Here is a 22,070-nt window from a genome sequence, read left to right on the forward strand (position 1 = left end):
CAGAGACACACAGACAGACTGTAGTACCTGCAGGGACACAGACAGCCTGTAGTACCTGCAGGAACACACAGACAGCCTGTAGTATCTGCAGGGACACAGACAGCCTGTAGTACCTGCAGGGACACAGACAGCCTGTAGTACCTGCAGGGACCACAATACAGCCTGTAGTACCTGCAGGGACACAGACAGCCTATAGTACCTGCAGGGACACACAGACAGCCTGTAGTACCTGCGGGGACTACAATACAGCCTGTAGTATCTGCAGGGACACACAGACAGCCCGTAGTACCTGCAGGGACACACAGACAGCCTGTAGTACCTGCAGGGACACAGACAGCCTATAGTACCTGCAGGGACACACAGACAGCCCGTAGTACCTGCAGGGACACACAGACAGCCTGTAGTACCTGCGGGGACTACAATACAGCCTGTAGTACCTGCAGGGACACACAGACAGCCTGTAGTACCTGCAGGGACACAGACAGCCTATAGTACCTGCAGGGACACACAGACAGCCCGTAGTACCTGCAGGGACACACAGACAGCCTGTAGTACCTGCGGGGACACAGACAGCCCATAGTACCTGCAGGGACACACACAGACAGCCTGTAGTACCTGCAGGGACACAGACAGCCCATAGTACCTGCAGGGACACACACAGACAGCCTGTAGTACCTGCAGGGACACACACAGACAGCCTGTAGTACCTGCGGGGACTACAATACAGCCTGTAGTACCTGCAGGGACACACACAGACAGCCTGTAGTACCTGCAGGGACACACACAGTCTGTAGTACCTGCAGGGACACACACAGACAGCCTGTAGTACCTGCAGGGACTACAATACAGCCTAGTACCTGCAGGGACACACACAGACAGCCTATAGTACCTGCAGGGACCACAATACAGCCCGTAGTACCTGCAGGGACACACAGACAGCCTGTAGTACCTGCAGGGACCACAATACAGCCTGTAGTACCTGCGGGGACTACAATAGAGCCTGTAGTACCTGCAGGGACACACACAGACAGCCTGTAGTACCTACGGGGACTACAATACAGCCTGTAGTATCTGCAGGGACACACAGACAGCCTGTAGTACCTGCAGGGACACACACAGACAGCCTGTAGTACCTGCAGGGACACACAGACAGCCTGTAGTACCTGCAGGGACACACAGACAGCCTGTAGTACCTGCAGGGACCACAATACAGCCTGTAGTATCTGCAGGGACCACAATACAGCCCGTAGTATCTGCAGGGACACACAGCCTGTAGTACCTGCAGGGACACACACAGACAGCCTGTAGTACCTGCAGGGATGACAATACAGCCTGTAGTACCTGCAGAGATCACACACAGTCTGTAGTACCTGCAGGAACACACACAGACAGCCCGTAGTACCTGCAGAGATCACACACAGCCTGTAGTACATGTAGGAACACACACAGACAGCCTGTAGCACCTGCAGAGACACACAGACAGCCTGTAGTACCTGCAGGAACACACACAGACAGCCCGTAGTACCTGCAGGAATACACACAGACAGCCTGTAGTATCTGTAGAGACACACAGGCAGCCTGTAGCACCTGCAGAGACACACAGACAGCCTGTAGTACCTGCAGGGACCATGCAGGGACCACACACAGCCTGCAGTACCTTCAGGGACACACAGACAGCCTGTAGCACCTGCAGAGACACACAGACAGCCTGTAGCACCTGCAGGGACACACACAGACAACCTATAGTACCTACAGGGACCACACACAGCCTGTAGTACCTTCAGGGACACACAGACAGCCTGTAGCACCTGCAGAGACACACAGACAGCCTGTAGTACCTGTAGGGACACACAGACAGCCCGTAGTACCTAGAGGGACCATGCAGGGACCACACACAGCCTGCAGTACCTGCAGGGACACAGGGCACGCTAAGGTCCTGCACACCAGCAGCCACAGTGCCTTTCACGTGTACAGGGCTGCAATGGTTCCTGGAGCAGTCCCAGGTGCTACTAGCTCCCTACAGCACCACAGGGGTCACCACACCAGGGCCTCGTTCCCTGCCCCACCTCAACTGATCTGGTGCGGATTTGGCTGGGGTTACCTGGACAACCCTAGCTGCGTAATTCCCGAGACTTCCGTGGGGAAGAGACAGGTGGAAGAATCCCATGATGAACCTACATGTAGCGTCATGGCTTGAATGTGCCTCCCAAATTCACACACAGGAACCTAAACATACTGTTAGGACTCCCTAAATGCTACTGGTATGGCTGCCCTCGCTTTAAGACAAGATCGGGGACATAACCGCTTTATGGAAACCACAGTAGTGAGCAAATCCGAGCTGCACACGGCACCCAGCCAGCAGGTAAACAGCATCCAAGGCGGCACACGTGGGAGCGGCCCAGAGGGTGCCGACCACTGCGGCTCTCCCAACACTCAGGCACGACTTACCCAAAGGACAGCGTGAACCAAACCACCGTGAGCTTGATGGTGTTCTCTCTGATGGGGTAGTTGAAACACCTCATGAACGTCAGCCAAATCTGAAATGTCAGGGAGTTAGCTTCCTATGCAGCTACCGCACCTGCTCTCGCCCCATTTTTTCTACCAAATTAGAAAAAAGCTGTGATTTTATCAAGATGGATTCATCTCAACACGCGAAAGCCAAGGCCACAGGGAGACAAACGCCGGCACTTGCACTTTTCAGCCTCTCGGACACACACCTGTCCCTGCCAGGTGGAGGTAGTAAGGGCTACCCAGGGCAGTCTCAGCGTCGGGCGTCCTGCGCACAGGGGCACAGCCCACACGTGGCAGAGGCCAGGCACCCCCTTCCCCATGCACCCTCAAGGCAATCGGTGCACAGGCAGGTTGGTGCGGGACGCGCTACTTACTCCGTGGAGCTCTGTGTGGATGCGAACGAAACACCTGCGGTACCAGGTCCCTGTGTCACTGTCGATCTCGATCAGCTCGTCTAGCTGCTTCGGGGTCTTGATTTTGTTCACCTGGAGCCAACAGAGCACAAAGCTTGGAGTTCTCTGAAGCTGCCGAGATCGGGCTCACGCTAAGGGACCGAAACCTGACACCCAAGAGCAGTGGTGTCCAGCGGTCACTCCACATAGAGGCCGCAGCTCGAGTGCCCGGACCCTGACAGCAGACAGGCGTAGAGGGCGAGGGAATCCTGTCAGGAACCGAGCTAAGATGGAGCCACACGTCCACCTCGAGCCATGACCACGGCGACACCGTGAGCAGAGAAAACACCCCGATGAGTGAGCTCTGGGTTAGGGACGACTCTGCTTGGGCCAGACGCCAGGAACGCTTCTCTCCGGGACCCGCTGATCTGATGAGCTGGGTCCCCAGCAGTCCCCTTTACACCTTCCCACCCAACTCTTTCTCAGTCCACCCTGCGGCCCTTTCTTCTCCATGGCCCGGCCCCAGCGCTCGTCAGCCAAGCCTGCTGGCCCCCAGGGAGGGTCCCGGCACTGTCTTCACGCCTCCATCACACTGCACAGCAAGCTGCAAGTTAACAACCAGAGACAACCAACGTCTGTCCTCGCATCAGGACAGCTCCACTTCCTAAAGGTCTCAGCAGGGCTTATGTCACAAGTTTCAGAACCTAAACGGATGTTCTTTCCTTTTTAAGACCTGTTTATTTGAAAGGCAGAGTTACAGAGAGAGGGAGAGAGGGAGGGAGAGAGAGGGGGAGGGAGGGAGGGGGGAGGGGGAGAGGGAGAGAGGGGGAGAGAGAGAGAGAGAGAGAGAGAGAGGACAGAAAGAGATCTTCCATTTGCTGGTTCACTCCTCAAATGTCCACAATGACTGGGGCTGGCCCAGGCCAATGCCAGGAGCCAGGAGCTCCATCCAGGTCTCCCACGAGGATACAGGGGTCCAAGGACCCAGGTCATCACCCACTGCCTTCCCAGGTGTGTTAGCGGGGAGCAGGATCAGAAGTGGAGCAGCCAGGACTCTAACTGGATCTCAGATGGGACGCTGGTGCCACAGGCAGCAGTTGCCATGACACCAACCCCAACAGATGTTACTTCCAAGCCAGCAAAAAGATCTAACTGAATTCCTTTAAATTATTTTAGACAAACCATTTTCCATCTAATTGTATGACTGCACACATCCAAGATTTAAAAACATCATTGCTTCCCAAAACTCCACCCCCACTTTGCGTGAACTCAGACTGGCTCTCCCATGGACAGCCCACTGTGTATGCAGGTGGGCAGAAGGGGCAGCCTGGGAGCTGAGGACGGAGGGCAGAGAGAGGCGTCCAGACTAGCGTGACCCTGAGTGTGTGCTGCGCGTGTGCCCACAGTGTGCACAGGACACAGCGTAGCCTTTGTGGAAACGAAGCTGCTTCCTCAGGCCCTGTGGCCGAGTGGAAGCCACGCCCCTAGATGATGCCCCAGCTCCCACATGGCCATCTTCTAACTCAGCCTCAGAAATGGCCACGTGCAAAACACTGTTCACAGGGCAGGGCTGTGCCAACGGCCTCTGTGCTGCTGTCCGGGGCTCCCTGTGACGCGGCCACGGACTAGGTCCGCAGGAGCCAGAGTGGGACAAGCTGCTGCTGACCTCTGCCCAGGCTGCCGGGGAGCCCAGACGTGACGTCCTGCCCAGCTGCGCCCTGGGACCCGCCTCCTTCCTCCTGGCTCTCCCCTCCCTCTCTTCCTTGCTGCTCAGGAAGTAATTTCAGTCTTACAGTGGCTGGAAGCCTGCGGAGGCCTCAGACTATGGAGAATTCCCGAGGCCTCGGGAGGGCTGGGGCGGCTGTGAGCCAGTCTCAGCCGGGGTGGGAGGGGCCCTTGAGTCGGTTCCTGGTTCCTGGCAGGCTGGAGGCCGCACGCTCGCTGCTGGGGTGGGCGGTGCCCGCTGTTTGTCTCACATGCAACAGGGTGGATTTTGGCCTCTGACACAACCTGGTCATTTCTGTCCTTTAACAGAGTGTTTATACCATTTTCATTTCCTAAAAAAAAAAACTTAAAACAGCATTTCCTTTCTTACCCTAAGATTCCTGTTTAAAGAATCTTCCTTTATTTTCTCTCTCCTTATAAATGAGCTATATTTTTTGTAAAGTATATAAGGTATTTCAGAACGTTCAGGGAAAATTAAAGATCAAGTTGGAGGATAAGCTTATTTTGGTGCGAAACACTGGACATCTGTGCAGGCTGTTCGTAACGCGCGCTCCCCATGAACTTTCCGGAAATCCTCGCGCTCCAGTCCACCTCCATCTTCACTGTGCTCTAACGTATACTCCAGCCTCCATTTCTGTAAGCTTTGCCTAAATATTCTATTTCCAAGTTTTGTGACTTCAGGTATAAAAAATCTGGAGAGTTGTAGAATGTAAAAAACTGGTAATTTTTAATTTTTTCCAAAATTTTTCTGATGCTTCTTTCATATCTGCTATTACCCTGAGAGCAGGCTGGTAGGAAGCTGCCCGCTCACTCGGTTCGGTCTCATCTTGAGGCAGATGTGAGGAGTTTCACTTTCCAGAAAGTCCCATGGGACTGCCTTCCTGGGCTGCTCCAAGGAGACAAGAACTTCTGCTTCCTCCCTAGGGGACGGACTGCCCTGGGTTGGGAGCAAGGGCGCCCTCTTGAGGCCTGACCAGCCCATGCACTCTCACAGCACAAGATGCCTGGGGCCTCGGGTTCCTCTCCCACACGTCTCGGGGTAGGTGGGCACTTCTTGGTGAGTCTTGAGCCAGGGCTCCTAGAAGATGGTCCGGCAGCTCAGGGGCAGTCGATGGTCCCCAGGATGCCCCTGGAGTTCAGGAAGCTGGACACCGCAGGCCGTCGGTCTAGCCTGGAGCACAGCTGCCCTCGGTACCCGCACTCACCCCCTGTGCACGTGCACACACCTGTAGACACTCAGGGCTGTGCATGGAGAACTCAGTACATACGTCAGCTAAGCTGGCTGTGTGATGTCACTCCCGCACGTGACGCTGGCGTAAAGCCCCTGTGCCCCGCGTCACCACCTCGCGTGTCGGCCTCAGTGGCGTCCCTGAGGTGTTGCTGTAGCTACTGTGCCGTGAGGACCTGGAGCTCAGAGTCCAGAAGTTACCTGCTCAGGTCGCAGAGCGAGCGGCAGAGCCGAGCCCAGACACATCTGCTTTCCCTGGGAGACTCGGGGACGTGCACCCCACGCTGAGTCCTGTGTGCAACGTTTCCGGGGGGCAGAGGGCAGAGGGGGCTCAACAGAGCCAGAAAGGGCCCCTGCTACGCCCTGAGCCTGGGAGGCAGATGAAGCCCAAGACGAGCACGCAGGCCTCGCCTGAGCCCCTCTCAGCCGGTGCTGCCTTTCACAGGTCACAGCCTGGTTCCAGGGAGGCACGGCACCGGCAGCTGGGGCAGCTACGAGTACCGTTCACCGGAACACAGGCCTCCTTGGCTTACGTGGTGGCTACGGATGCGATGAGGCCACGAGGGCAGAGCCGAGGGTGTGTCAAAGGCCACAGGGCCCACGTAGCCCACGGCATCACGGTCATGGCACACTCACCGTGAAGACCTTCTCGGGCTGGCCGCGCGCACGCATGTTGGTGTCGTGAATTAACTTTAGGATCATCCAGGCCTCGTCATGCTTCCCAACCTAGGAGATGAGAGCGGAGAGTGAGACACTGGGGGGTAAAACTGAGACCCTCACCCTCCACAGCCCCCAGCCTCAGGCCAGACAGCTGTCCCCATGCAGGTGTCTCTAGCGCACAGAGACCCCTGAGCTCACAGCCCCCAGCCTCAGGTCAGACAGCTGTCCCCATGCAGGTGTCTCTAGCACACAGAGACCCTCTACCCTCCACAGCCCCCAGCCTCAGGTCAGACAGCTGTCCCCAGGCAGGTGTCTCTAGCGCACAGAGACCCTTTACCCTCCACAGCCCCCAGCCTCAGGCCAGACAGCTGTCCCCATGCAGGTGTCTCTAGCGCACAGAGACCCCTGAGCTCACAGCCCCCAGCCTCAGGCCAGACAGCTGTCCCCATGCAGGTATCTCTAGCACATAGAGACCCCTGAGCTCACAGCCCCCAGCCTCAGGTCAGACAGCTGTCCCCATGCAGGTGTCTCTAGTGCACAGAGACCCTCACCCTCCACAGCCCCCAGCCTCAGGCCAGACAGCTGTCCCCATGCAGGTGTCTCTAGCGCACAGAGACCCTCACCCTCCACAGCCCCCAGCCTCAGGCCAGACAGCTGTCCCCATGCAGGTGTCTGTAGTGCACAGAGACCCTCACCCTCCACAGCCCCCAGCCTCAGGTCAGACAGCTGTCCCCATGCAGGTGTCTCTAGCGCACAGAGACCCCTGAGCTCACAGCCCCCAGCTTCAGGTCAGACAGCTGTCCCCAGGCAGGTGTCTCTAGCGCACAGAGACCCTCACCCTCCACAGCCCCCAGCCTCAGGTCAGACAGCTGTCCCCATGCAGGTGTCTCTAGCGCACAGAGACCCCTGAGCTCACAGCCCCCAGCCTCAGGTCAGACAGCTGTCCCCAGGCAGGTGTCTCTAGCGCACAGAGACCCCTGAGCTCACAGCCCCCAGCCTCAGGTCAGACAGCTGTCCCCAGGCAGGTGTCTCTAGCGCACAGAGACCCCTGAGCTCACAGCCCCCAGCCTCAGGTCAGACAGCTGTCCCCAGGCAGGTGTCTCTAGCACACAGAGACCCCTGAGCTCACAGCCCCCAGCCTCAGGTCAGACAGCTGTCCCCCTGCAGGTGTCTCTAGCGCACAGAGACCCCTGAGCTCACAGCCCCCAGCCTCAGGTCAGACAGCTGTCCCCATGCAGGTGTCTCTAGTGCACAGAGACCCCTAAGCTCACAGCCCCCAGCCTCAGGTCAGACAGTTGTCCCTGTGCAGGTGTATCTAGGTGCAGGCCTCTGGGAATATGAGAGTCCTGACAACACTGACACAGCAGCAATTCACAGCTGCTGGACCTCGAGAGGGGGCCTGTGGATGCCTGAATCTCTGGGTAATCTCTGAGCCACACTCTGTTCAAGGAGCAGAGTCAGCCACTAGGCAGATCAGGACTTTGCTGCGGCGGCTCCTGTACACGGGCTGCAGAACGTGTGTGTCCAGGGCTCCCGCGCTCCAAGCACTGTGGAGAAGGGAGCATGCGCCAGCCCCACAGGCAGACAGCAGGCAGTGGTGGGCGGGACCAGTGTTACCTCCAACAGGAAGCGCGGGCTTTCAGGCATGAAGGTGAGTGCCACCACGGAGCACACGCAGGGCAGGGCGCAGACGATGACAAACACGCGCCAGCTGTGGAACTGGTAGGCCGAGCCCATGCTGAAGCTCCACCCTGCAGAAGGGCAGAAAGCAGTGAGGGGAGGGGTCCTCCCGGGGAATGGGGGACAGGGAGGTCCTCCCAGGACACAGGGCAGGGAGGTCCTCCCAGATCACAGGGCAGTGAGGTCCTCCCAGGACACAGGGCAGTGAGGTCCTCCCAGGACACAGGACAGTGGGGTCCTCCCAGGGCACAGGACAGTGAGGTCCTCCCAGGACACAGGACAGTGAGGTCCTCCCAGGGCACAGGACAGTGAGGTCCTCCCAGGACACAGGACAGTGAGGTCCTCCCAGGACAAAGGACAGTGGGGTCCTCCCAGGGCACAGGGGACAGTGAGGTCCTCCCAGGACACAGGACAGTGAGGTCCTCCCAGAGCACAGGGGACAGTGAGGTCCTCCCAGGACATAGGACAGTGGGGTCCTCCCAGGGCACAGGGGACAGTGAGGTCCTCCCAGGACATAGGACAGTGGGGTCCTCCCAGAGCACAGGGGACAGTGAGGTCCTCCCAGGGCACAGGGGGCAGTGAGGTCCTCCCAGGACACAGGACAGTGAGGTCCTCCCAGGACACAGGACAGTGAGGTCCTCCCAGGGCACAGGACAGTGAGGTCCTCCCAGGACACAGGACAGTGGGGTCCTCCCAGGACACAGGACAGTGAGGTCCTCCCAGAGCACAGGGGACAGTGAGGTCCTCCCAGGGCACAGGACAGTGAGCGTCCTCCTGTTAGCTCCTGGATCCTCCACGTTGTCCATCCATGGGCTCATTGTTCACCCCCCACCAGGACCACTGGTCCCAGATGCAGGGCTGGAAGAAGGCAGGCATCCGTGCAGAGGGGCAGACCCTGGAGTGTTTCATGGACGGTGCTGTGTCCAGCAGGCGCCAGCTGGCTCCTCCTGCTCCCCGTTCCACATGGGCTCTGCTCCTTCCTGCCCTGCTGAGGGCTGGGAGGTGTCCCTTGGGTCAGGCTCCAGGGGCTCTGGGCCACTGCCCCCAACTGGGAGGGAATCAAGGAAGCTGGCCAAGGGGCAGAGCGGCAGACTGGTCAGGATGCCCCCCTCCTTGCCTCCCCTCTCCCGGGGTCCTCCTGCCACCCCTGCTCTCACCAGGCCCTGCTTCTCGCTGAGGGGCCCACAGCCCCCTCCCATACTCCACTCAGCTCCTGGCCAGCACAGCTCAGAAACCGTGGTTCGCTTGCTGTGCCCTGCAAAGCCCCATGCTTCATCACACAATAGAAACAAATGCCAGACACAGGTGCAGCCCTCGCCAGGAGCTGGGAGACAGCCACTGCTCGCATGAACAGAACTGGCAGAGAGCAAACCTAAACGTGAATTCTCTGGTGCACCAAACACCACCAATGACACAGAGACGCAGGGAGGCACAGAGGAGTGATGGGCAGCCGCTCCCAGCCCGGCGTCTGCGACGCTTCATGACCAGTCAGGCCGGCTCTGCGACCCCAGGAGGGCTGGAGGAATTCGAGTCCACACAGGGACGAGCGCGACTGTGCAGGTGACACGGTTTCCCCAGTGCCACAGCACCCAGGTCCACGCCAGGCCAGGAGACGCAGCCTCGCGTGTGCACACCCACCCTCCCCACCTGGGGCGTGCTGCCTCCACCTCAGGTTCCTGGGAACTCAATGTTTGGAGACATGATCCCCCGCACACCTCAGGGCACGTGGTTGCTCCCCGCGGTGAGGAAGAGGAAGCTGCAATCTCTCAGGAGTTAGGCGACACTAGGCGACACACAGGCGCCACTAGGCCAGGAGCAGGAAACACACCCTGCAGGCCTTGCGCCTGGTCTCGGGGACGCACACAGCAGGGCTTTTTAATGGGCCTGGCTCCTACCACTGCCCCACGCAGGAGAAGGGGCTGAGGGGGCTGAGGGGCAGCCGTGCTGACCTCCGCCCCCCACTTCTCCTTCCGTTTATTTGCAACACGCTTCGCTCGGTCTCTGAGACTACTCTACCCCTTTGTCCATTCTCCCCCAGATCTCAGCAGCCAAGCCCACTTCTTGCAATTGATCTTACTCTGCATTTTTTAAGATTTATTGTATTTATATGAAAGAGCTACAGAGACACAGAGAGAGAGAGAGATCTTCCATCTGCATGTTCAGTCCCCAAATGGCCACAACAGCTGGAGCTGAGCTGATCCGAAGCCAGGAACCAGGAGCTTCTTCCGGGTCTCCCACGTGGGTGCAGGGCCCAAGGACTTGGGCCACTTTCCACTGCTCTCCCAGGTGCATTAGCAGGGAGCTGGACCACAAGTGCAGCAGCTGGGACTTGAACCGGCACTCAGGGATGCCGGCGCTGCAGGCAGCCGCTTAGCCCACGGCACCAGTGCTGGCCTTCACTGCCTGTACTTTGAACAGACAGAACGACAAGCATACCACTTCCTCAGCCTTGAACCTGTCCACCCTGGTCTGCCTTCCTGGGGCTTAGAACAGACGAGCTGTCTGCGCTGCCCTCTGACCCCCTGCACACGGGCTGGCGTCCATCCTACTTCCTCTCCTGCCCCTGGCCAACCCTCCCAGCGGGTTCTTGCAGAGTGGTGGTGGCGGTGGGGTAGGGTGGGTCTCTTACACGTGGACCCCCATAGCCAATGCACCTGCCTCTGCAGCCACACGGCCTCCTCCGCCCACCTTCACACCAGGGCGGGGCAGAGGAGCGTCCACAGCAACCACTCCACACCGTCACCCAAGCAGGCTCTGTCCCAGAATTCCACAGGAGTGGGGCTGGTCCCATCGCCTCTCCACCCTCATCTTCCTCAAGCACCCAAGCCATGCTGGCGGCTGCTCCTTCCCTGCTTATGGAAAACGTGCTTCTCTCTCGCCCCACTGGTTTCCTCTGGTTAACCCCAGCCAGCTCCGCTGTTTGTCCCCCCAAAGTGGGCAAACCCCACAGGCCGTTAGTTTCCTCCTCTGGCTGCAGGTTCCCCCCAGGTGCCCTCCACGACCCACGGAAGCAGCCCCTCTTTCCTTCCAGGGCTCCGCATCCCTGCGCCAGCCTACGCACATCTCACAGAGGCCACGCGGCATCCCAAAGCATCTGTCTACAGACATCCGATCCCAAGCACACTCGGGCCTCTGCTTCCCTGTCCCAGCACCACCAACCCCAGAGATCCGTGCTCCAACCCAACCCAGGACCCCCTGGCTCACAGCCACCACGGTCCCACCCACCAGCAACTCCACGCCCACAGCCCTGTGGCAGTGGTACCAGCTGGCGTAGGCCCCGAGGGACAGTGTCACGGCTGCCCTGCCCCTCTGGTCCCCGCACTGCACTCCCCAGTCCTTGTAGCTCCACACACACTGGGAAGACGTGCGCACGCCTGAAGTCCGAGCAAGCTCCAGCCAAGCCCCCGAGCTTCTTCCCACACACCCTTGCCCACGCGGCACAGTCCCAGGGACCTGAGCTTGATGCTTGATGCGATCTTAGCGACCGAAGCTACTCCTTGTTTGCTGTGCTTGTCGACCCTCCTACAGATGCTGGAGTGAGAGGGGATCTGTCCTCAGTGCCAGCTCCCAAGGGTCTTGGCAGGTGGGGCTCCCCCGTCAGCTCAGCTCCCTGGCAGGTGGGGCTCCCCCGTCTGGGCTCAGCCCCCTGGCAGGTGGGGCTCCCCCGTCTGAGCTCAGCCCCCTGGCAGGTGGGGCTCCCCCGTCTGAGCTCAGCTCCCTGGCAGGTGGGGCTCCCCCGTCTGAGCTCAGCCCCCTGGCAGGTGGGGCTCCCCCGTCTGGGCTCAGCCCCCTGGCAGGTGGGGCTCCCCCGTCTCAGCTCAGCCCCCTGGCAGGTGGGGCTCCCCCGTCTGGGCTCAGCTCCCTGGCAGGTGGGGCTCCCTCTGTCTCAGCTCAGCTCCCTGGCAGGTGGGGCTCCCCCGTCAGCTCAGCTCCGCTCCATGGCAGGTGGGGCTCCCCCGTCTGGGCTCAGCTCCCTGGCAGGTGGGGCTCCCCCGTCTCAGCTCAGCTCCCTGGCAGGTGGGGCTCCCCGTCTGAGCTCAGCTCCCTGACACGCTGAAGGCCCCTCTGCACCACATCCCAGCTGTTTTCCACCCAGCACACCTGTCATGATGAAACGCTATCATGTCATATGTCTTAGCTTCTGCCTGTTTACGTCTGTGCCGCTCTCTGCTCTCCTACATCTCCCTAGGGCCCACGGCAAGTGCTGGCCCAGAGGAAGTGCCTCTCTCTCTCTCTGTCTCTCTCTCTCTCACACACACACAATGAGCACGTGCAGAATAAGCACAGGCTACCATGACCAGAGGGACCCATGTCTTCTTTGGAATCCCTTTTCTAAATCTAAACAGCAGAATAATCTTGATTTACTTTTTAAGTTAAATTTCTAAATTACATACTCATAAAAGATTTAATTATTTAACTGCGCAGACACAGAGATCAGCATGGAAACAGTCGGCAGGGCTCTCCCTGCACGACCGGAGGTGGAAGTTAAACTCCAGTCTCAGCAGCAGGCCGGCCTTCCCTGCTACCTTCCGCCCTGTCACCTGGAAGGCACAGAGCCAGTGACCGACGGCAGGAGGAAGGCAGGCACCTGATGCCCCTGGCTTCCCGAACTGTGACGGACCATGGTTCTGAATGCGCACGTTTCCTGGCAGCTTCTGAAAGTGACAATCCATGGCTTTATTTCTCAGGGCCAGTTATTCTGATATCTCCAAATATGCAAAGCGCAAACGAGGGGACTTTTCCAGAAAGAGAACCTGGGGCCAGCACACGAGACTGCCTCAGCTCCGCTAGAGAAGCCACGAGCCCAAGGACCTCAACAGAGCTGGCGCGAGAAACGCGTACGGTGTCACGTGGGCTCGCTCCTCTCCACAGAGGCCCTGTGTTCCCTCCTGTAGACACGGCTGCAGCATTGATGCTACAGTGACACGGGTCAGTCAGAACTTCGTCAAAAATGTTGACGCAAATCAACCCCACAAGATCCAACAGGATGGCCACATTCTGCCCACGCCATGGCGCTGGCATCGCGGGTGCACCCAGAGCCAGTGTAAGTGTGCAGACCTGTGCTACGGGAACTCCTACTTATCTTACAGCATACACAGGCAGTCACTGAGCTCCTTTCTCTTCTTTACTCACACACCCGTCTCCTTTAAAGGAAATGCACAGACTGACATGCTATATAAACGTAGGCACTTCTATCTCAACTTATATAAGCTGATATCCACGCACAAATAACAACAAACAATTATCTTCATTTTGTGAATATAATTTAGTCTTAAGAGATTGAGAAGCAAACACAAGTAAATACTAGGAATTTTCACATGAGGTGAAACTTGGCTAATAGACTTGAAAGCTCCTTCTGGGGTTAAGGGTCTTTCTAGTTCTGACCTCAATCCCCAGAGTGGGTCCTAAGAAATCTCTTTTGATTATGGATCTATGACAAGAAACAGAAACATCCAAAAGAAAATATTGACCAGAACAAAACCCCTGAAAACAGCAGTTAATTCAGACACAAATGTACAACATTTGGGAGAGGACTTTGAGCAAATTAACAGCGATGATTCCACAGCTTAGCAACTCAGGCAATCTGCTTTCAAATGAAACACACACGCGCGCACACACACACACGTGTTCTGGACGGCTCTGCAGGCCTGTTTGCTTCCAGATAAACTTTCATTTTCACTGTGTCTATGTGTCCTCCACAAGCTCTCACTCGAGATCTGTCATTCCCAGAAGAGCTTTGTGCTTCAGGACAAACACCCCAACTGGAACCACTGTCAGGTGAGAGTTTTCTCCTCTGGAGGGAGCAGCTAGGGGGCTGACATGATGTTCCCCACTGGGGCAGCAGGGGGCAGGAGAGGGCAGCTAGGGGGCTGACACGACATTCCCTACTGGGGCAGCAGAGAGCAGGAGGGAGCAGCTAGGGGGCTGACACATTTCCCGCCTTCAGACAGCAGGGGGCAGGAGGGAGCAGCTAGGGGGCTGACACATTTCCCACACTGACAGCAGGGGGCAGGAGGGAGCAGCTAGGGGGCTGACACATTTCCCACACTGACAGCAGGGGGCAGGAGGGAGCAGCTAGGGGGCTGACACATTTCCCACACTGACAGCAGGGGGCAGGAGGGAGCAGCTAGGGGGCTGACACATTTCCCACATTCAGACAGCAGAGGGCAGGAGGGAGCAGCTAGGGGGCTGACACATTTCCCGCCTTCAGACAGCAGGGGGCAGGAGGGAGCAGCTAGGGGGCTGACACATTTCCCACACTCAGACAGCAGGGGGGCAGGAGGGAGCAGCTAGGGGGCTGACACATTTCCCACACTCAGACAGCAGGGGGTAGGAGGGAGCAGCTAGGGGGCTGACACATTTCCCACATTCAGACAGCAGAGGGCAGGAGGGAGCAGCTAGGGGGCTGACACATTTCCCGCCTTCAGACAGCAGAGGGCAGGAGAGGGCAGCTAGGGGGCTGACACATTTCCCACACTCAGACAGCAGGGGACAGGAGAGGGCAGCTAGGGGGCTGACACGACATTCCCTACTGGGGCAGCAGAGAGCAGGAGGGAGCAGCTAGGGGGCTGACACATTTCCCGCCTTCAGACAGCAGGGGGCAGGAGGGAGCAGCTAGGGGGCTGACACATTTCCCACACTGACAGCAGGGGGCAGGAGGGAGCAGCTAGGGGGCTGACACATTTCCCACACTGACAGCAGGGGGCAGGAGGGAGCAGCTAGGGGGCTGACACATTTCCCACACTGACAGCAGGGGGCAGGAGGGAGCAGCTAGGGGGCTGACACATTTCCCACATTCAGACAGCAGAGGGCAGGAGGGAGCAGCTAGGGGGCTGACACATTTCCCGCCTTCAGACAGCAGGGGGCAGGAGGGAGCAGCTAGGGGGCTGACACATTTCCCACACTCAGACAGCAGGGGGGCAGGAGGGAGCAGCTAGGGGGCTGACACATTTCCCACACTCAGACAGCAGGGGGTAGGAGGGAGCAGCTAGGGGGCTGACACATTTCCCACATTCAGACAGCAGAGGGCAGGAGGGAGCAGCTAGGGGGCTGACACATTTCCCGCCTTCAGACAGCAGAGGGCAGGAGAGGGCAGCTAGGGGGCTGACACATTTCCCACACTCAGACAGCAGGGGACAGGAGAGGGCAGCTAGGGGGCTGACACGACATTCCCTACTGGGGCAGCAGAGAGCAGGAGGGAGCAGCTAGGGGGCTGACACATTTCCCACACTGACAGCAGGGGGCAGGAGGGAGCCGCTAGGGGGCTGACACATTTCCCGCCTTCAGACAGCAGGGGGCAGGAGGGAGCCGCTAGGGGGCTGACACATTTCCCACACTGACAGCAGGGGGCAGCCCAAAGTTACCTCTGCTAACTGTGACCTCGCCAACTTGCTTCTTTTCTGGCCCCACTTCCTGCCCTGCGGTCTCTGAGCCAAAAGAAATCACTGACCCCTGACCCCTTGACAACTCAAACAGCAGCTCTACTCATAACTCAGGCCCCAAATGGCCCTTGAAGTTTTGTCACGGATGTCAGGGAAATTCCACAACGGGAGAACACTCACGAGCCATGATGACCTGGGGCTCTCGTTTCTGGTCCTTCTGCCACACATAAGGACATGAGTGCATGGACGGAGAGGGCTGGCCGTAGGCCCCAGCAGACCCGGCTCATCCGGATCTTGGGTCCCCACCAAGAGAACGTCGCTCAGGCTACCTTAGTTTCCTCAGTTTGGTGCCATTGGTTGTGTCCCCAACACCTGGGCTCCAGCAGTGACCTGACCAGCCCCAGAGCCGTCCAACCAGAGATGTGGAGCCAGCCTCTGCTCCCCCAACCCCACAGCGAGCGTCCAGCCAGCCCCTGTGGACTCAAGTCTCCTTCCTGTACTGCTCCTACCCCAGCTCTCTTCTCGCCTTCCGACGGTCACCTGTCAGGGCCGACGCACAGTGGGTGTGACCTGTCCGTTGTCCGCTGAAATACTGGAGCATTCACACTGTGCTTAGCCTGTGTCCTGTGGCCTTGGCTGTGCACAGCCACAACCCAAGGGCTGACAGCTGGCCCACTGTGGCTTTCCCCTGTGCCGACCGGAGAGCCCTGCTGGTAAGACCCTAACACTCCTCACCAGGCGACTCTCGGCTTGCACACAGCCGGCTCTGTCTTCCAGGGCCTTCAGACCCTCCCACAACAGAAGCCAGCTCAGAGCACTCAAGGGCTCAAAGCCTAGCAGGGGTCTGCGCTCGTCCTGAGAGCAGAGCCCACGTTTCTTGTGTGGCCACAGGCCCAGAAGACCAAGTTCCTGTCCCCCAACCCCATCCCCTGCCTCACCTCTGACGTCCATCGCTACACCCCTCACTGAATTCCTTTGCAAAGACACTTCCTGGAGTCTCCCATGGCCAGCAGAGCTCACTGTCAACGGCCCCCATGGAACAACTCTGCGTGTCTGTAAATCCTCGATGAAGTAAAAGAAATTCCCCTTCAGACCGAGCTGTCTTGTTGTCCTGTAAATTTCCACGGCCCTCACCAGGGCCCAGACACAGAGGAAGCCCACGCCAGAGAGGGATTCCCCCCAGACAGCTGTCTTGTTGTCCTGTAAATTTCCACGGCCCTCACCAGGGCCCAGACACAGAGGAAGCCCACGCCAGAGAGGGATGGATGCTCTGTGCGCAAGCTGGTTCTCCCAGGCAGGAGCCGTTCTCACTTATCTGCAGTGTACCACCAGCCAGAGAGGAGGCCCTCCATAAACGCTGCCCTAACCAAGAGCCCACTCGCAGGTGCCTGTAAAATGAGTTTGTCCAAGACACTCGAAGTGCTTAGGAAGCTATCTACTGTGTCTAATTTTCAAATGCATGGAGGGTATCCCTAGGGGTGTACCTGATTTCCAGCTCTCATTGTGGTTAGAGCCCCGTGGGTGGTTTTCTGAAATGCAGTGGACCTTCTCTACAGTACAGAATGTGGGCTATTTACGCCCCTGTTCTATGGGGGGCCAAGAGGAGGGGTACTCTGCAGATACTGCTGTGGTGCCCCCACATTCCCATGGGGGTGAATCTGTGGATGGGGTTATGTGTTCACTGGGTGTACTGTGTCTGTCTACATACCACGAGATGGAGCCTGTGAATGGTGGTGTGCAGCCACTGGGTGAGGTGTTCCCACACACTCATGGGGTGTAATGTGTGGACGGTGCTGTGCAGCCCCCTGGGCAGGAGTCCCTGTACACCCATGGGGTGCGTGTGGATGGTGGTGTGCAGCCACTGGGCAGGTGTCCCCATGCACCCATGGGTACAGTGTGCGAGTGGTGTTCTTCAATCCATAGCCTTACTGATGTTGTTCAATATGCAGTAGTAAAATTTTTTAGTAGTTTCCATCCTAGTACCAGAAATCCTGATGGCACACACAAGCAAAGCAAGCACACTGCAGACAGGAAAGCAGCCCAGTGCCAACACCAGAACACACAGCTGGCATGGAGCTGGCACAACCACCACAGGAAGCGGTCAGAAGGAAACGCAGCTCCGTTCACCAGGAGTCTGGGATCTGAACCCTGGCTCACCGCACGCTGCCAGCACGCTGGTCCTTCACCTTGGGCGTCTGACTCGCCGCCCCACAGGGAGACCGCTGTGGAAGCAGGAGCTAATTCCTGGAAGGGCAGGGTCACCGCAGGCGGCGCAGCCCTGAGGACAAACGTGGCGGCGGAGCAAGGCCTGGGCCAGGGCTCGGTCTGTCCGGCTGCTGGGACGGCTCTCACGGGCACCCCCGAGGCCTGGAGGGGAGGGGGACTGACCAGGAGACCTGCAGACGCAGCACACCTCCACCTCCCACCAAGGCTGGTGACGGTGAAGATCCCACAGCAGTTTTCCATCTTACAACACGAAGAGGGTGTTTTTCTTGTGATACGTGAGGATAACAGTCTGTAAATTAATTATTAATTATGCCCATAGGCACAGCTGAAAGGACTAACCAGATGATGTTAGAAACTCAGAAACATTTTGTTTCACAAAGAAGTCGGCCTGGAGCCAACGCTGAGCTTTCTGGGATGGGAGATGTGGTGGGGAGGGGACAAGAGTGGCGTCAGGAAGCCTGTGGAAGATGGAATTGAAGATTATTTTTGTGCAAAGAGTATTCTGAAGTTCATGCATTTTTTCATAATATTCATTTTCTGTATGCTTTCAAAAATATGTTTACTTCTTTGAAAGACACAGAGAGACCGATCTTCCACGTGCTGGTCCACTTCCCAAACGGCTGCAGCCAAGATCCAGGAGCTTCCTCCAGGTCTCCCACACGGGTGCAGGCACCTACACACATGGGCCATCCCCCACTGCTTTCCCAGACACTTTGGCAGGGAGCTGGACTGGAAGTGGAGCAGCGAGACCCAAACTGGTCCTCAGTGTTTTCCCTCAGACTATTTGTTGAACTCTTTCCCTAGTGTAGGGTTAGTGTAGGGTTAGCTGTACGATCATTAGGTAAGCTGAAGGTAGGTCTTTGTAAAAATTAAGAGTGGGAATGGGAGAAGGAGGAGGAAGAAGTGTTGGAGCATGGGTGGGAGGGAGGGCCGGGTGGGGAGTATCACTAAGTTCCTAAATACGTATTTAAGAAATACATGAAATTTGTATACCTTAAATAAAATTAAAAAACAAAACTGGTCCTCGTGTGGGACGCCGGCATTGCAGGAGTGGCGTCACCACCCTGGAGAACAGCCCTGCCACTCTCCCGGTTCAGGGTCAGCGAGTCTGGCACGGACTTCTGGGAAGTCACGCCCCTCTACCACCCCCAAACTGATACTTCCTCTTGGCTCTGGAAACAGCTATCACCAAGGCAGACCCCAGCATCCTGTACAACGCCATCTTTAAACGACACCACTTAGCACTCCTTAAAACGGAGCCAGATTCCCAGCCTGCCGCCCGCCCCTGCAACCACAGCCAAGTACTGGACCCAAGGAGGCGTCTCACAGCCCTTTCTCTCCTTGAATCTGAGCTTCCGCTCCCTTTCTCACAGAATTCCGTCTCACGCAGTGTAGACACGAATCACACTTTGTGATTTTATTATACCGTCCTCGTCTGCACAAACCCAAGTATCTGAAGTAAACAACACACTATAACCGCAAGCTTCCTAAGTGATGGAGTTAGCATGGGTGGTTCAGTGGTAGAGTTCTCTAAGTGATGGAGTTAGCATGGGTGGTTCAGTGGTAGAGTTCTCTAAGTGATGGAGTTAGCATGGGTGGTTCAGTGGTAGAGTTCTCTAAGTGATGGAGTTAGCATGGGTGGTTCAGTGGTAGAGTTCTCTAAGTGATGGAGTTAGCATGGGTGGTTCAGTGGTAGAGTTCTCTAAGTGATGGAGTTCTACTGACTGAGCTGTTCATCACTGTCATCACACACCTGAACACCCACAAAATGCACTGTACACTCAGACATAATTAACTACCACTGATGCGCAATTACTAAACCAAAAATAGAGTTTTATGGGCAGCACAATGCTAAATAGCATGAAGGGAGACTCCCCTACCGCCCTGTAGCTCATTTATGAACGGGCCGACGTTAGGTCTCCTGGGATTCACCACCAGACACACTGGTTCACGTCTCCTGGGATCCACCACCAGACACGCTGGTTCACGTCTCCTGGGATCCACCACCAGACACGCTGGTTCACGTCTCCTGGGATCCACCACCAGACACACTGGTTCCTACGTCTCCTGGGATTCACCACCAGACACGCTGGTTCACGTCTCCTGGGATCCACCATAGACACGCTGGTTCACGTCTCCTGGGATCCACCACCAGACACGCTGGTTCACGTCTCCTGGGATCCACCATCAGACACGCTGGTTCACGTCTCCTGGGATCCACCATCAGACACGCTGGTTCACGTCTCCTGGGATCCACCACCAGACACACTGGTTCCTACGTCTCCTGGGATCCACCACCAGACACGCTGGTTCACGTCTCCTGGGATCCACCATAGACACGCTGGTTCACGTCTCCTGGGATCCACCACCAGACACGCTGGTTCACGTCTCCTGGGATTCACCACCAGACACGCTGGTTCACGTCTCCTGGGATCCACCACCAGACACGCTGGTTCACGTCTCCTGGGATCCACCACCAGACACGCTGGTTCACGTCTCCTGGGATTCACCACCAGACACGCTGGTTCACGTCTCCTGGGATCCACCATCAGACACGCTGGTTCACGTCTCCTGGGATCCACCATCAGACACGCTGGTTCACGTCTCCTGGGATCCACCACCAGACACACTGGTTCCTACGTCTCCTGGGATCCACCACCAGACACGCTGGTTCACGTCTCCTGGGATCCACCATAGACACGCTGGTTCACGTCTCCTGGGATCCACCACCAGACACGCTGGTTCACGTCTCCTGGGATCCACCATCAGACACGCTGGTTCACGTCTCCTGGGATCCACCATCAGACACGCTGGTTCACGTCTCCTGGGATCCACCACCAGACACGCTGGTTCACGTCTCCTGGGATCCACCATCAGACACGCTGGTTCACGTCTCCTGGGATCCACCATCAGACACGCTGGTTCACGTCTCCTGGGATCCACCACCAGACACGCTGGTTCACGTCTCCTGGGATCCACCATCAGACACGCTGGTTCACGTCTCCTGGGAGCCACCATCAGACACGCTGGTTCACGTCTCCTGGGATCCACCATCAGACACGCTGGTTCACGTCTCCTGGGATCCACCATAGACACGCTGGTTCACGTCTCCTGGGATCCACCATAGACATGCTGGTTCACGTCTCCTGGGATCCACCACCAGACACGCTGGTTCACGTCTCCTGGGATCCACCATAGACACGCTGGTTCCTACGTCTCCTGGGATCCACCACCAGACACGCTGGTTCCTACGTCTCCTGGGATCCACCATAGACACGCTGGTTCACGTCTCCTGGGATCCACCACCAGACACGCTGGTTCACGTCTCCTGGGATCCACCACCAGACACACTGGTTCATGTCTCCTGGGATCCACCACCAGACACACTGGTTCCTGCGTCTCCTGGGATCCACCACCAGACACGCTGGTTCACGTCTCCTGGGATCCACCACCAGAGGCACTGGTTCCTACGTCTCCTGGGATCCACCACCAGACACGCTGGTTCCTACGTCTCCTGGGATCCACCCCCAGAGGCACTGGTTCCTACATCTCCTGGGAGCCACCATCAGACACGCTGGTTCACGTCTCCTGGGATCCACCATCAGACATGCTGGTTCACGTCTCCTGGGATCCACCACCAGACACGCTGGTTCACGTCTCCTGGGATCCACCACCAGATACACTGGTTCCTGCGTCTCCTGGGATCCACCATAGACATGCTGGTTCCTACGTCTCCTGGGATCCACCACCAGACACACTGGTTCCTGCGTCTCCTGGGATCCACCATCAGACACGCTGGTTCACATCTCCTGGGATCCACCACCAGAGGCACTGGTTCCTACGTCTCCTGGGAGCCACCATCAGACACACTGGTTCACATCTCCTGGGATCCACCATCAGACACGCTGGTTCACGTCTCCTGGGATCCACCACCAGACACGCTGGTTCACGTCTCCTGGGATTCACCACCAGACACACTGGTCCCCACTCATGGACATGAACAGGAAAGGAAGGAGCCACACCGAAGCCACACCACCGATTCCGTGAGTGCCGGCTCTCAGCTGTCCATCACGGCCTTGGTTAATGGGGTGCAGCCTACTTGACCAGAGCCCCCTTCAATGTTGTTAACAGCAGCGCACAGAAGCCATGACACTGCAGGAGGTACCCCCTGCTTGCCCTTCCTTGCTTCTCGCCATGGCATTACGAGAGCTCGCCGTGCCTTATCTGAGAACTCCCCAGGCGAGTGAGGACCACGGGTGCGCTCCG

At 57.7% G+C, this 22,070-nt stretch overlaps 1 protein-coding gene across 1 annotated transcript in view; it reads right to left on the reverse strand.

The window, feature by feature from the left end:
• Window positions 1-22,070, reverse strand: part of SV2C (synaptic vesicle glycoprotein 2C) — a 114,058-nt gene that overhangs the window by 9,356 nt on the left and 82,632 nt on the right. The window contains exons 5-8 of the mRNA XM_062212040.1: window positions 8,134-8,267; window positions 6,493-6,582; window positions 2,886-2,996; window positions 2,449-2,537 (exon numbers count right to left, since the gene is read on the reverse strand). Of these exons, the coding sequence (XP_062068024.1) occupies window positions 2,449-2,537; window positions 2,886-2,996; window positions 6,493-6,582; window positions 8,134-8,267 (424 nt within the window). The remainder of the gene's footprint in view (window positions 1-2,448; window positions 2,538-2,885; window positions 2,997-6,492; window positions 6,583-8,133; window positions 8,268-22,070) is intronic.

This window comes from Lepus europaeus, chromosome 15 (genome assembly GCF_033115175.1).
Source record: "Lepus europaeus isolate LE1 chromosome 15, mLepTim1.pri, whole genome shotgun sequence".
NCBI lineage: Eukaryota > Metazoa > Chordata > Mammalia > Lagomorpha > Leporidae > Lepus > Lepus europaeus.